Source organism: Microtus oregoni, unplaced genomic scaffold, assembly GCF_018167655.1.
Source record: "Microtus oregoni isolate MIOR12 unplaced genomic scaffold, Mior012 000018F_ref0000195, whole genome shotgun sequence".
Lineage (NCBI taxonomy): Eukaryota > Metazoa > Chordata > Mammalia > Rodentia > Cricetidae > Microtus > Microtus oregoni.
In genome coordinates this window covers 3051876-3065133 of record NW_024543077.1, presented here as the reverse complement: position 1 = coordinate 3065133, position 13258 = coordinate 3051876, and the positions used below count along the sequence as shown (strand labels likewise).

At 45.7% G+C, this 13258-nt stretch overlaps 1 protein-coding gene across 1 annotated transcript; it reads left to right on the top strand.

Moving 5' to 3' along the window:
• The first annotated feature begins 6478 nt into the window (after positions 1–6478).
• On the top strand, positions 6479–12972 carry LOC121459034 (sialidase-3-like). Its single transcript, XM_041668524.1, has 4 exons — positions 6479–6516; positions 6699–6756; positions 9779–9981; positions 11193–12972. Exons 3-4 carry the CDS (start codon positions 9784–9786, stop codon positions 12237–12239), a joined length of 1245 nt encoding a protein of 414 aa, XP_041524458.1. The 5' UTR covers positions 6479–6516; positions 6699–6756; positions 9779–9783; the 3' UTR covers positions 12240–12972.
• Positions 12973–13258: the final 286 nt, after the last annotated feature.

Here is a 13258-nt window from a genome sequence, read left to right as displayed (position 1 = left end):
GCAATTTTAAAAAGTCATTAGGCTATACCTTAAAAATTTATATGACTTATATAGATATAGATGGCTTATCAAAATTCAACCAAGAAGAGATGAGCCATTTGAAGAGATCCATAACAAGCAATTGAGACTGAAGCAGTAACAAAATATTTCTCAACTGGAAAAATTCAATCCCACAATGAGTTCTCTACTTAAGTTTTCAGATGAAAATCTAAACCAGTGCTTCTACCAGTTCATGCTAAAGGAAAGGAACGCATGCTTTCAAACTCCTCTTATGAAACCGTATTATTCTGGTAATCCAGTTTAAAGGCACAACAAAAAGTATAAGTCAATCTTTCTGATGAATACCCATGCAAAAATTAACTTAAAAAATTGCAAACCAAATTCAAGAACATGTCTACAGGTTGTTCACTTCAGTCCAGCTGCAGGAACGGTCCAACATGCAAACCAGTGTAAGAATTCAAGGACAGAAATCACAGCATCATCTCAGTTGGTGAACAGTCGTGACTCCTGAAACTTACTCTAGACTAGGCTGGCCTCGAACTCACAGAGATCCACCTGCCTCTGCCTCCCAAGTGCTGGGATTAAAGGCATCCATCACCACCGCCTGGCAAAATGCAACATTCTTTCATGATGGAAATCCCAAAGAGACTAGGAAAAGAAGAACCATTTATCCGAATATAATATAGGCTCTATATGACAAACCTATATTCACTATTACACCGAATGGAGAACACTGCATTTCTACTAAAATTAGCAACAGCAAGTACGGTTTCTTTCTCTACACTGTGGGATATATTGCTTGAAATCTTAGCTAAAGCAACAAGATAAAAGGGATAAAAATAGGAAGGGAAGAAGCAGATGATAAGATTTCATACATAGAAGAACCAAAGACAACCAGAAAACAGCTCTGCTAAACACATTCAGTGAAATAGTGGGATGCAAAATTACCGTATAAAAATCTTAAAAAGCATTGAGAAGAAACATATTGAGAAAGAAATCAGGGAAACAATCCCATTTATGCCCCCACACACACCCAAAGCCCTTGGAATAAAAGAAGTGAAAGACCTTTAAAACAAAGATTTCAAAACACTCAAGAAATTGAAGCCCACCTATGCTTGCAGATTGTAACAATGAATGTTGTAAAATGGTTCTGTAAGATTCAGTGTAGACCCCACCAAAAGTCAATATCACTTTCACAGGAGAAAAAGGAATCCTAAAATCTATGCAGAAACTTAAAATACCTTGGATAATCAAAGCAGCGTTGAGCAAAAAAGAGAAAGACTGATTTCAAGTTAAGACTTTAGAGCTATAGGAACAGAAACAGCACAATATTGGCACAAAAACCCACAGAGCAATAAAACAGAAGACCTGATGCTAGCTCTTGCAACTACGGCTACCTTATACAAATAAAATGTCAAAAACGCATGCTGGAGCAAAGTGCATTTTCAGCAAATGATGCTGGGAACACCGCATGTAGAAGAATGAAAAAGTTGACCTCACTCGATAGAGCACAGGAAAGGACTTTCTGAATAGCATCTAATCAGGAAGCAATGCCAACTACTGATAAAAAGGAAAGGATGAAACTAATTTAAAAGCGGTAGAGGCAATAGTATGAAGAGACAGCCCCCAAAGTGAAATAGTCTTTGCTAGCTATATTTCTAACAGGGCGGATATCTAGAGAGAACTAAAAAAATAAATAAATAAATGTTCTGGTTTCCTTACTGTTGCTGTGGAAAAAAAACAAAACAAAACAACATTCTAACCAAAAGCAACTTAAGGGAGAAAAGTTTGTTTCTGCTTATAGGTTATAGCACATCAGAGGGAAATCTGGGCAGACTTGAACTCATCGGAGTGCCACTTGCTGGCCGGCCCCCAGTCTTATGCTTAGCTAAGTCCTTATATAGCCCAGGACCACAGTCTAGTGACGGTACCCCCCACAGTGTGCAGGGTCCTCTACAGACAAACCCACAGGTTAATTTGATCTAGGTGATTCCTCAATTGCTTTCTTTAATGACTCTAAGCTATGTGATGTTGACAAAGCTAACTACAAGAAATTAACCATGCAACCAATCAAAAAAAGGAATAATGAGTAATTCTCAGAAGATGGAATCTAAAACAGCCAATAGACATACAAAAACATTTTTACTCTCTCTAGATAGCAAAGAAGTTGAGATTGAAAATCCTTTGCAATTCCATCTGACCCCAGCAAGAATAGCAGCCATTAAAAGGAGGAGGAGGAGGAGGAGGAGGAGGAGGAGGAGGAGGAGGAGGAGGAGATGAACTGCAGAGATGGCTCAGTGGCCATTCCAGAGGACCCAAGTTTGTTTCTCAGCACCCATGTGGGCAACATACAACTGCCTATAACTCCATCTCCAGGAGACCTGATGCCTTCTGGTGTCCGTGGGCATGGTCACTAATTGTGGCATGCATACACATACACATCAATTCTTTTAAAGAATAAAAATTGTTTTTAAAAAGTAAGTGTTGGTGAAGATAGGGACAAAGGTAACCATTAGGCAATGCTGGAGAATGTGAGAAACTGGTTCGGTCATTATGAAAGTCATTGTGGAAGTTCCTCAACCTAAAGACCTATTATGGGATGTAGTTCTGTCACCTCTGGGGACTCCTAGTTAACACATCACAGACATACAGTACTAATAGTAGCTTAGTCACAGAGCCAACCCAAGTGTCCAACAACAGAGGAACGGAAGTGGTCTGTACACATAGTGGATATTTTCAGCTATACAGAAGAATGAAATATCTTTCAGAAAGGTGTTGTAACTGGAGATAATCGCATTAAGTCAGATGTGAGAGAAGGTTTTCTCCCCTTTATGGATGAGCTCTTGTATCTATGACGTGATGGTAGAAGTGAGGCTGTCTGGAGGAACAATCTAATGGGAGAGGAGAAAGAGTGGTAGGAGCAGGGATGTTCTCGGGTGGTGCATATTGCATGAAAATACTTTTATGTAGGACAATTTGATGAATACACATGAGGAAGATATGTTTAAATAATACGTAGGAAAAAATGGAATCCACTCATGAGTAACTCAGTCAACATTCCAGTATTTCAGGTTAGGTTCTGCCCATGAAGAGGCTGTGGGTGGAGTTTCAGTGTTTTAGGGAAGGAGGGCAGTCAAACAAAAGGTGCAGAGGGAGTTTAGATATGGTGTGACCCTGCTTGGGCAACCACCCCTGACTGCTGATTTACTTTGGAGATAAGTTGCCTCAGACCGGCTTGCTCGCCGTTGGATATGGGCCAATCTGGAAGAGCTTCAAGAGACGATGTTTCTTCAGCGGAGGGAAACCCCGAACCATCTGAGGTGCTGACTGAGGCCTGGTAGCAGTTACCGCAGCTGTGGCCACAGGGTTCATCCATTGGCAGAGTTCTAAACTGATAACGAGAAGCCTCGGAAATGGCTCTCAATCATTTTAGAAATAAAATTATGTTTTCTATGACATCTTGCTATGACAAAAGGGATCCCTTTGCCAACATTTAAAGAGTGGTATATTTTTTTATTCATTCCTCCAAAGTGTTTAATAACTAGAATTCTGCCCCCAGGAAACACTATCTCCTTTGTCTAGTTTGTTTGTACAACTATTTGTGTAAGTATGGACTTGGTTTTATTCTGTTCTAGGAGCTATGGTCTCACTACAAATATCTTCTAACCATGTGGATTCCAGCTCCGGCCACTGAGGAGCTCCTGTGAAGGAGACCCCAGTTACTCTGTGACCTCTTTGTACTGCATACATCACAAGGTGTTCCCCGCTCAGCTTGTGTTTTTCCCAGCCCCACCTCTGGGATCAACTATTTTACAAGGAACCTGGTCCATTTGTCTGAAACCGAGATCTAGGGCTTGGTGTTTATTGTCAAGATGACTGAAAACAACTATGATGTTGTTATTCCTAGAAGCAAATCCTGAATGTCATGTAATGGTCACTGGTAACATTGCCTCAGAGTCTTTATAGAACCGATTCGTTCAATCTAGGATCCAAACAGGGTTCCCAGTTTTTCTTGTAGTTGATTTGAACGTATTGAATATTTGAACGTATTGTTTTTGTCTGCATTCCTCCCTCCCCCACTTTGCATTTGTGAATTCGTCTGATCGCATCCTAATCACGTCACGGTATCATTGAACACATTTTCTACTCCCCCTTTGTGTGTGCGTGTGCTGGTGGGTGGCTGAGGGCTGCACCAGGGCTAGATGAGCACTCTACCACTGAACTACACCTCCAGCACCCAGGATGGTTGTTTAGCAGTAAGTCTTTATATAGGAGCCACATAATCACCTGTTTGCTGGGCTACACAGTGGGCTCAAATGTTTTTGGCTTGATGCATCTAACACAAAAATTTTACACTGATCACCATATGGTTCTAGGAGCCACTGAGTTATTGCAAAATTAGAAAATTATATCATTCTTTTATTTATATTATTATAAAGAAGATCATTAAGCCACCTTGGAATAGGATTTGTATAGGTAGGAAAGGCTTTAGTCTATTTTTTACTTGTATTCTAGCTTGATTCTCACCATAGCAACCTCTTGAAATGGGCAGGCTTTTTCTCCATATGTCAATACAACCTCATAACATTTTAAAGGTTTTTCTTTATTTTATGTGTATAAATGTTTTGCCAGCATATATGTATGTGTACCGTGCGCATGCCTCGTGCTCTCAGAGGTCCAAAGAGGGTGTGAATCCTATGGAACTAGAGCTAAGGATGGTTGTGAACCATCATGTGGGTGCTGGGTCCTGGATCTGAGTCCTCTCAGTCACTGGGCCATCTCTCCGGCACCATGATCTCAGAATTGTAAACATTTAGTCTACTCCTTGTAAGTTGTTATTTTTTTTCTCCCTTTGACACAGGGTGTCAATATTTAGCTCTAAGTACTCTAGAACTCATGTTTAAACTGAGCTGGTTTAGAACACGCAGAGATCCCCTTCCCTCAGCTTCTGCAATGCTGTGGCAGGTGTCTGCCTGGCTGTTATCATCCCCTGTAGGATCCTTGTTAAGTCAGCTCTTCTGCTGTGACCCCGGTCCTCTGGCTGCCCTGTTTTCAGGGAAGTCTAGACACGGTAGGATATGATTATCTCCCCAGCCCTGCAATCAGCCGTTTTTCTATGAGGTACTGGTTCTTTTAGGAGAAAACAGTTTTATTTAGCTCAGTGTGGTTAGGTGAGTATCTCATTATAGTTTTCCTTTAAAAAAAAAAAAGAAGAAAAACTGTGTCATGTTGTAATTTTGTGTTCTTAGGAAAGCCAATCCCTTAGAACTCTTAACTCATGGAACCCACCCTAATTCTATACTTAACTGCATTTCCCCTGCCTCGTGGATTCAAATTCAATATGTCAATTGGTTTTCATCCTCCAAGTTAGAATTCCACTTTCCCTTTTGATTTTGCCAAATTCTTTTGTTTTACTTGGCTCCAACAAAAATGATTTTAGATTGTTTCTCACCATGTGACTTTTACTCAGAAGAATCGAACAAGTTCATGTCAAAGAAAGAAACACCATGATAGGGGGCATGGATGTGGGAGAGAGAATCCTCAGATAACCAAAATGAAATAAAAGGAACAGACACTATGTTTCTTGGTGGGCAGGACCCTGACCCTTGGTGTCATCACAGGCAGAGGTGGTGTTCAGGTCCCTGCGAGTGTGCCCTGTTGTGAAGCTTCATGTCTTACTAGTTAATCCACATTTGGAGACTTATAAGGTATAAGTTTTTATGGTACGTCTTATTGAGAATTATAAGCCAAACCTGCGTCCCTCACCACAGGATGATACCACTACGCTAAACGTCCTATATGTATAAGTAACCATTGTCTGGATCTTGATGCCAGTGTGTTCCATGTCTTGGTTCTGTTTCTTTTCATTTTCCTTTGGGTCTTCTCTTTCTGGTAACCTTATTGACCAGGCTGAGTCATCTGTAGCTTTCTTTGTCTCCATGCCTGACTGTTCCTCTTAGAGGCTGCAGTGTCTCGAGGGGTCTTTTTCTTCTTTTGGGGAGGTGGGGAAGAATAGGACGGTCCTTGGACATGACTGTTTGTAAACGTGTGTGGGCAATACACAATAAATTGTCTACAGAACTGGAACGTGAACCTAGGATGATGTGTGTGCTAGGCAAGTGCTCCACCGTTAGCTGGTTACAACTCTGTAAATACTTTTTTATCGTGTGTTAGGGACTTCTTGATAAATTGTTCAGGGTGGCCTTAAACTCGTTCTGTAGTCCAAACAGCAGAAATGTCCAGTCCTTCAGCTTTCGTCTCTAGCGGACTAGCTGAATTCACAAGCCCTGTGCTACCAGGCCCTGATAAATGGGTACTTTTTGCAAGGCAAGTGCCCAGTGCTTTGGGTGCACACACCCTTCCATCTCTATTTTTTTTTTTTTTGGTAGTCCCCTCTGAGGCCCGGAACCTTCGCTCGACAATTAGACTGTCCAGGGAAGTTTTAGGCGGTGATACCTTCCACAAACTAACCGCCAGATAAGAGCGTTGAGAAGCAAGCAGGGCGGGCCCTGCGAGGTAAAGGGCGTGGCCCGGCCGGGAGATTGACACCCGGTCCCTGCAGGATCATTGCCTGCGAGTCGCTTGTAGCTTCACCCCCGCGCGGTCTCTCTTTCTCTTTCCTGCCAGGTCCTGCTCAGCGGTGTCTGTCTCCGCCTCCGCGGTCTCAGTCCGCCTCTTCCCTGCCTCTATCGCCCCAGCCCTGCTGCAGGCCCCCTTCCGAGACTCCACGGAGAGCCCGGAGAGACGCTGGAGCCGGTGAGCTGGGGTGAGGGTCACCCCGAATGTGGCCCGGGACTGTGGGGACCTGCGTCAGCCTGAATCAGCTGGGACCTCACAGCCAGAGAGTGTTCTGGGCCGTTCTATTTTTGTTATCTTCCATCCGCAGCCAAACTTAAGCAGTAGTTTAGAATCGAGAAAACGAAGCGGGAACCGAGCCTAGGAAAATGCTTCTTAGGACAGAGGAAGTTGTGGACGGGCACAAAGGTCCTGGCGTGGGAATTTTGAGACTAGGTTTGCAAACAAAGTGGCCTCACCAAAGTTTTTCTCCTCAGTCAAGGTTTCAGAAGTCGTGCTACCTTGTACCCTCTCTCTGAGAGAGAGAGCGGAGAGGACTGTGTTGGACAGCGAGAGTATAGAACTGCAATTAATTCTTCGAATTCTCTGCTAAAGCAAACAATTCCAAAGCAGACCTGTACGTGATTCTTCTCAGCACACAGTTTAGGAGAACCGTTTAGGTGTCAATGCCAGGCCACTATGTTACCGCTGTCATCAATATTATTAGCATACTGATAATGAATGAAAATTAATGACTACTTAATTGTGGTGACGGCAGAACCACATAGTCTGCTTATACTGCTGCAGCCCCAAGTCTGGAAGGAAGAACAGCTTTTCTTCTGACTCCAAGGCCACTCCCTCCTCTTTTCTCACAATAGTGAGTTCCGGTTCTGTCAATTTAGTGACTGATTGAGTCATTCAGAGGTGTTGGGAGTTTCTCTTGTTTGGCTCGAAGGCGGTAGATGACCTGACACAGTACAACATTACCCCGTAGCTCATTACCCAGAAGCTGCCTGAGAGGCTGGTCTAAACTCACAATGCCATTCCCACCAGAAACTCTACAGTGGATCCCGGTAGGAGCAATACCACGATAATGTGATAAAACCTGCCGGGATTTGCCTCCGCTGGGCCTTTCAGTCCCGTCTTTGCTCATAGGTTTTGCTCTCCAGCCTATCACAGTCACGCCGTTCTACTGAAAGCCTGCACAGCTGTTTCCTATTACCTTCAGGCTTTGCTGCCCCCACTCTGCTTCTTACCCCACCACTTGGCTGGCCCCGTCTACACTCTTTACATTCCAGTTCATTTATCCATGCACTCATGCATCCAGCAAACACTTGTCCGGTGCTGATCACAAACCATGCTTGTCTCCAGATGAGAAGATACAGCCCTATGTGTAAACAAGGGGTACAGCGAAGAAACTGCTGGGATGGCCACTTCATGGTTAGGGAGAAGGTTTTTATTATAAATAAGAGAGAGAAGAGTCAGAGACATCTAGGGGAGTCTAGCCATGACTAACTTTCAGGGACAGAGAGAGGAGCAAAGAGAAGAGGAAGGGAGAGAAGGAGGCTGGCAATTTCCAGGGCTAAGGGAGCAGAGAAGATAGCAAAAATGGTGGCAAAGCCTTGCCAGTTATAAGTAGTTAGGCTGTGGCAGGAGGAGGGCAAGTTGGCTGGAACAGCCGGGAACTACTATGGAGCCTCTGATCTGCTGGTGGCTTGTTTGAGTTAATAGACAACTAGGTGCCCTCTCAGAAGATTGGGGGGCTGTAGGAGAAGATAACAAAGTCATGGCTTTTACTGGCAAACAGAAACCCACTCTACAAGGTTTCAGAGGAATGCTGAGTGTTTCCCGGGTCAGAGTCCAGCCTGAACTGAGCACAGACTGCCCCCTGCGCACTGGGACCTGACACGATGGCCCTCTGATTTTGTAGCATTCTTTGTATATGTGTGTAATCTACGAGCCCTCAGAGAGCGCTGGGTCCTGTGGAGAAACAAGCAGGGAGCTGAGGTGGCAAGGGCGCTGTCAGGTGACAGCTGGCCCGCTGGAGGGTGTCTGCACAGAGCTGGGGGAGGTGAGGTAGGGAGTCGTGTGGCTCTCTAAGAAAGAGTGACCCAGGCAGAGGAGGTAGCTAGCTAGTTTGGCCAGTTATTACCTTTTCTGGGGCCTCGGTCCGCACAGGTGCGCCTTTTCTGTTTTCCTACTTGCTCTTGTGTTACCTCTAAGATAGCACTTACCTTTCAGGGTTTATCTGTGTGCACATGGTCTTCCCACCCTCAGTTCTCAGCTTAAAAGCAGGTGGCTCCTCAACACTGCTGTCTTGGGACTCAGAAATGTTGAATAAATAAAGAGGGACTCATTGGCTTAACTCTGCCACAACACTGCTGTCAGGGCACTCAAAAATGTTGAATAAATAAAGAGGGACTCATTGGCCTAACTCTTATGGGTTGCTGTTTATTATTTATTTTTATTTATGCAAATTATTTCCAAAATGGGCTTTGGGTGACATGATTTGAAAGAAATTAAATCCTAAACCTATTTTAGTCCCTTCTGTGGCCTCTGAGAAGTGGGACTTCTGGGCACTTTCCAAGAGTTTCTGGAGGTTTCCACTTTCTGTTATCACAGACCTGCTATCCTGGCACATGGCAGATAGAATATCGCAAAGACCCATGTAGCTGAGTTTGCAAAAACGTAATCTCCAGAGGGCTGGAAATAAGAGCGAACCCAAAGCCACAATAGTTATCTCTTGAGCTACAGTTAGCTGGTCACACATAAAAGTGTGGTTTTTAAGACACTTGTCCCAGCTGCCAAAGCTGCAGGTCCACCCAGGCTACAGCACCTGGAAGTGAGCTCACAACACCAAGAGGCACCCTTTGAGAATCTACACCCTCTGCTGTGTGCGCCCCTCACAGAGAAAACTATGGGTAAGACCTCCTCACACAGATGAGTCAGAAGGTTGTCCTTTCTCCTGGCCTTCAGGAGAGGGAGAGAACTTGCCTTGAGAATTGTTAACCGTGATCTTACTCAAATGGGTTTGGTTTATAGTTATCTAGAACCCCAGGCCAAGAAATCAATGTGTCTGGAGAGCTGATGTATTGAATGAGGGAACATCTTGTTTGCTTTGGCTGCTGAGGCCATGATGCTGTCTTTGTATGAGAACGTGGACGTTTGAGCACATCCACAGCTCGCTGTGTCCTCAGCTTTGGACTGTTTGCTGTCCCCGCAGAGGTCATGGAAGGCATGCCATCCTACTCCACTCTGTTCCAGCAGGAAGACCAGCATGGGATCACCTACCGGATCCCAGCCATGCTCTACATCCCTCCCAGCCACACCTTCCTGGCCTTCGCAGAGAAGCGGTCCACAAGCAAAGACGTGGATGCCCTCTACCTGGTGCTCAGGCGAGGGGTGATGGATGGCCACTCTGTACAGGTAAGTGACTCCTCTTGGATAAGGACCTGGGACTCATCTCTCCTCAGAGCTGAATGCACTTCTAGCTCTGTCCCCCCTCCCCCTCCCCCCGCACCACCTTTGCCAGCAAAAACCTGTGTGGGGAACTGAGGGGAAAATAATAAAAACAATGGCTTTTACTGAGCTATTTTGTGCCAGGATTCACTGAATTTTATCCTGGGCACTGTTGTCAATCATGTTTAGCACATGGGGGAACAGGGCTCAAAGAGTTTGTCATTTACTCTCAGTCATGCACCTGTAACCCAGCAGTAGAAACATACTTCAAACTCAGGCACAAGCTACCGAGGCCTCTGTGGTGCGTCCAGACCCTGCATGACCTGCCGTTTGTTTCTGTGCCCTGATAGACCCACCCAGGGAAGGGAGCACCATTAGTTCAGCCTTCCTGAGGTCTTCATCTCCTAGTCTGCCCTCGTTTCTACTTCTCACAGCCTGAGGGGCACACTAAGTGGGTGTCTTCTCTGTCACGGTGAAGATGAGACTCTGCTGAGCCCCCGTCCTGGCTCTGTGTGACATCGCTGCCCGTTTCCTTCTGAGGAGTTTGTACTGTGAGGGCTTTCCAGCCCCTGTTTGTACGGTACATCATCAGAGCTTCTCTGTGGCTTACCAGGTCAGACTCCACAGAGGCCAAGCCCGGAGGCTGACAGAGCCCAGAGTTCTAGGTGTCTCATTTGCTCTAGGACAGGCAGAGATCAAGCACCTTCACCTTCACGGACCACTCCCAACCCGCCCTGGTAAACTTTTTTGGTTGGTGTTGGAGATACAAATGCATATAATTTGGGTATTATCCAAAAGGCCCATTGTCTAAAAGGGGAGACAGTTACCAACAATATGCATACTGTCATAGCTGCTGTAACTCTTAGAAGAGTGAGTTTCATGGAAGCCCCCAAAGGAGGGGACATTGGAGTTGGGTGTTGGAGATTGATTTGGAAGTCCAGATGCAGCAAAGAAGAACATTCTTGAGAGAGCACACCTTTTTACAATATCTAACATCATCTTTTTTCAGATGTAACTCCACCTTGTAATAGCTGCAAATTTTGAGATTATTTGGGCATTCAAGATCCTGTCCATTTCGATGTCATATATTGCTTGCAAAAAGAACTGGTGCTTTTAATGAGCCTTGTGTCTTCCTATTAGTAACCCACTCCCACTATCTCCTTCTTCCCCTTGACTAGTGGGGACCCCTGCAGCCACTGATGGAAGCCACATTACCTGGGCATCGGACCATGAACCCCTGCCCTGTGTGGGAGCGGAATACCGGCCGTGTGTACCTGTTTTTCATCTGTGTGCGGGACCATGTCACTGAGCTTCGGCAGATTAGGTCAGGCAGGAATGCTGCCCGTCTCTGCTTCATTTGCAGTCAGGACGCTGGGTGCTCGTGGGGTGAAGTGAAGGACTTGACCGAGGAGGTCATTGGCTCAGAGGTGAAGCACTGGGCCACGTTCGCGGTGGGCCCTGGTCACGGCATCCAGTTGCAGTCTGGGAGGCTGATCATCCCCGCTTATGCCTACTATTTCTCATGCCGGTTCCTGTGCTTTCCGTGTTCGGTCAAAGCCCATTCCCTGATGTTCTACAGTGATGACTTAGGAGTCACCTGGCACCATGGCAAGCTCATTGGACCCCAGGTGACAGCCGAGTGCCAAGTGGCGGAAGTGGCTGGGAGGACTGGTAACTTTGTGCTTTACTGCAATGCCCGGACACCAAACAGATTCCGAGCAGAATCCTTTAGCACTGATTACGGTGACTGCTTTCAGAAAGCAACCCTGAACCCACAACTCTATGAGCCCGGCCGTGGCTGCCAAGGCAGTGTAGTGAGTTTCCAGCCCTTGAAGATGCTGCACTTGCAAGACCCAAGTGGTAAAGATGCGCCCGATACTCAGAAGCGCCCTCTGCTGGACAGTTTTCTGGAGCGGGAGGAAGGAGCTGCAACACCATCAAGAACGTGGCTCTTGTACTCACATCCAACTAGCAAGAAACGGAGAATTAACCTGGGTGTCTACTACAACCAGAACCCCTTGGAGGGGACCACGTGGTCCCGCCCCTGGATCTTGCACCGTGGGCCCTGTGGCTACTCTGATCTGGCTGTTGTGGAAAAACAGGGCTTATTTGCATGTTTGTTTGAGTGTGGGCAGAAGCATGAGTGTGAGCAGATTGCCTTCCGTCTATTTTCAGATCAGGAGGTCCTGAGCTGTGAAGTCTGTAACAGCCCTAGTAGGAGCTAAAGCCAAATCTAGACTGATGGGGGAGGACCCAACTTTCCACAGAAGGCAATGGCAGCTACAGCCAGGATAACAGAGGTCTCTGATGTCTACAGAAAATTAAAAAACTAATATTTTGCTGCTTCCATTTTTTTTCACTTTTCCCTTTCCAATGAGCCTAGAGAAAATTGTGCCTTATCGTACACAGCAATAAGACTATGGAACTGGGAGTTTGGAGACCACGATGTGGTTTGGGTTCTGCTGCTGGCTTGCTTTAGGACTGTGGATGATGTATCCCCCGAACTCTCTGGACATCAGGTCTCCATTGTAAAATGAGAAGGTTGGTTTGTGACTTCTTGTCCTCTCACTGGAAGGAGCGACCGAGTGCTACTTCTTGTCCCTCAAACCCTGGAGTCTGATTGTGAATGGAAGTCAGAGACTTATCTTCTCAAATGGCTCACTGCTCACTTGAGTATGAGGTGACCATAGGTGCTTTGACCAGAAGCTGTGTATCGTTCTATTTTTAATAAGGGAAATGCCCTTATCCTCCTAATCATACCCTAGCTCTTCAAGTTCTCTATCCTGGAAGAATTGAGAGAGCAGAACCATGAAGTCTGCTGCTTTCCCCGGCATTGCTGCTATGTTCAACCCACCCCCCCCTCCAGAAAACATTTCCCAGGGAGAAATGAGAAATCCCTGCCAGCTGCCCTTGATAATGGTGCTGATTGCTTTTGATGCCATTAAAGATGAATATGAGGAGGGCTGAAAGATGGCTCCGTGCTTAAGAGCACTGGCTGCTGTTCTAGAGGACCCGGGTTCCATTCCCAGCACCCACATGGCAGCTCACAGCCGTGTATAACTCCATTTGCAGAGGATCTAATCCCCTCTGGCCTCTCCAGGTACTTCATGCACATGGTCCACACACACATACACACACACACACACATACACACACACACACATACACACACACATACACACGCGCGCGCGCGAACAAAACTCCCATACACAGTTCTCGTGTTCCTTGGCTCAAACAGCTTTTG

What these genes read in the sequence shown, in the direction of transcription:
- LOC121459034 (XM_041668524.1), top strand. Translation starts at nt 9,784, where the DNA reads ATGGAAGGCATGCCATCCTACTCCACTCTGTTCCAGCAGGAAGACCAG. An exon ending in TGGATGGCCACTCTGTACAG is followed by an intron (nt 9,982 to 11,192) that starts GTAAGTGACTCC and finishes CCCCTTGACTAG; the next exon opens with TGGGGACCCCTGCAGCCACT.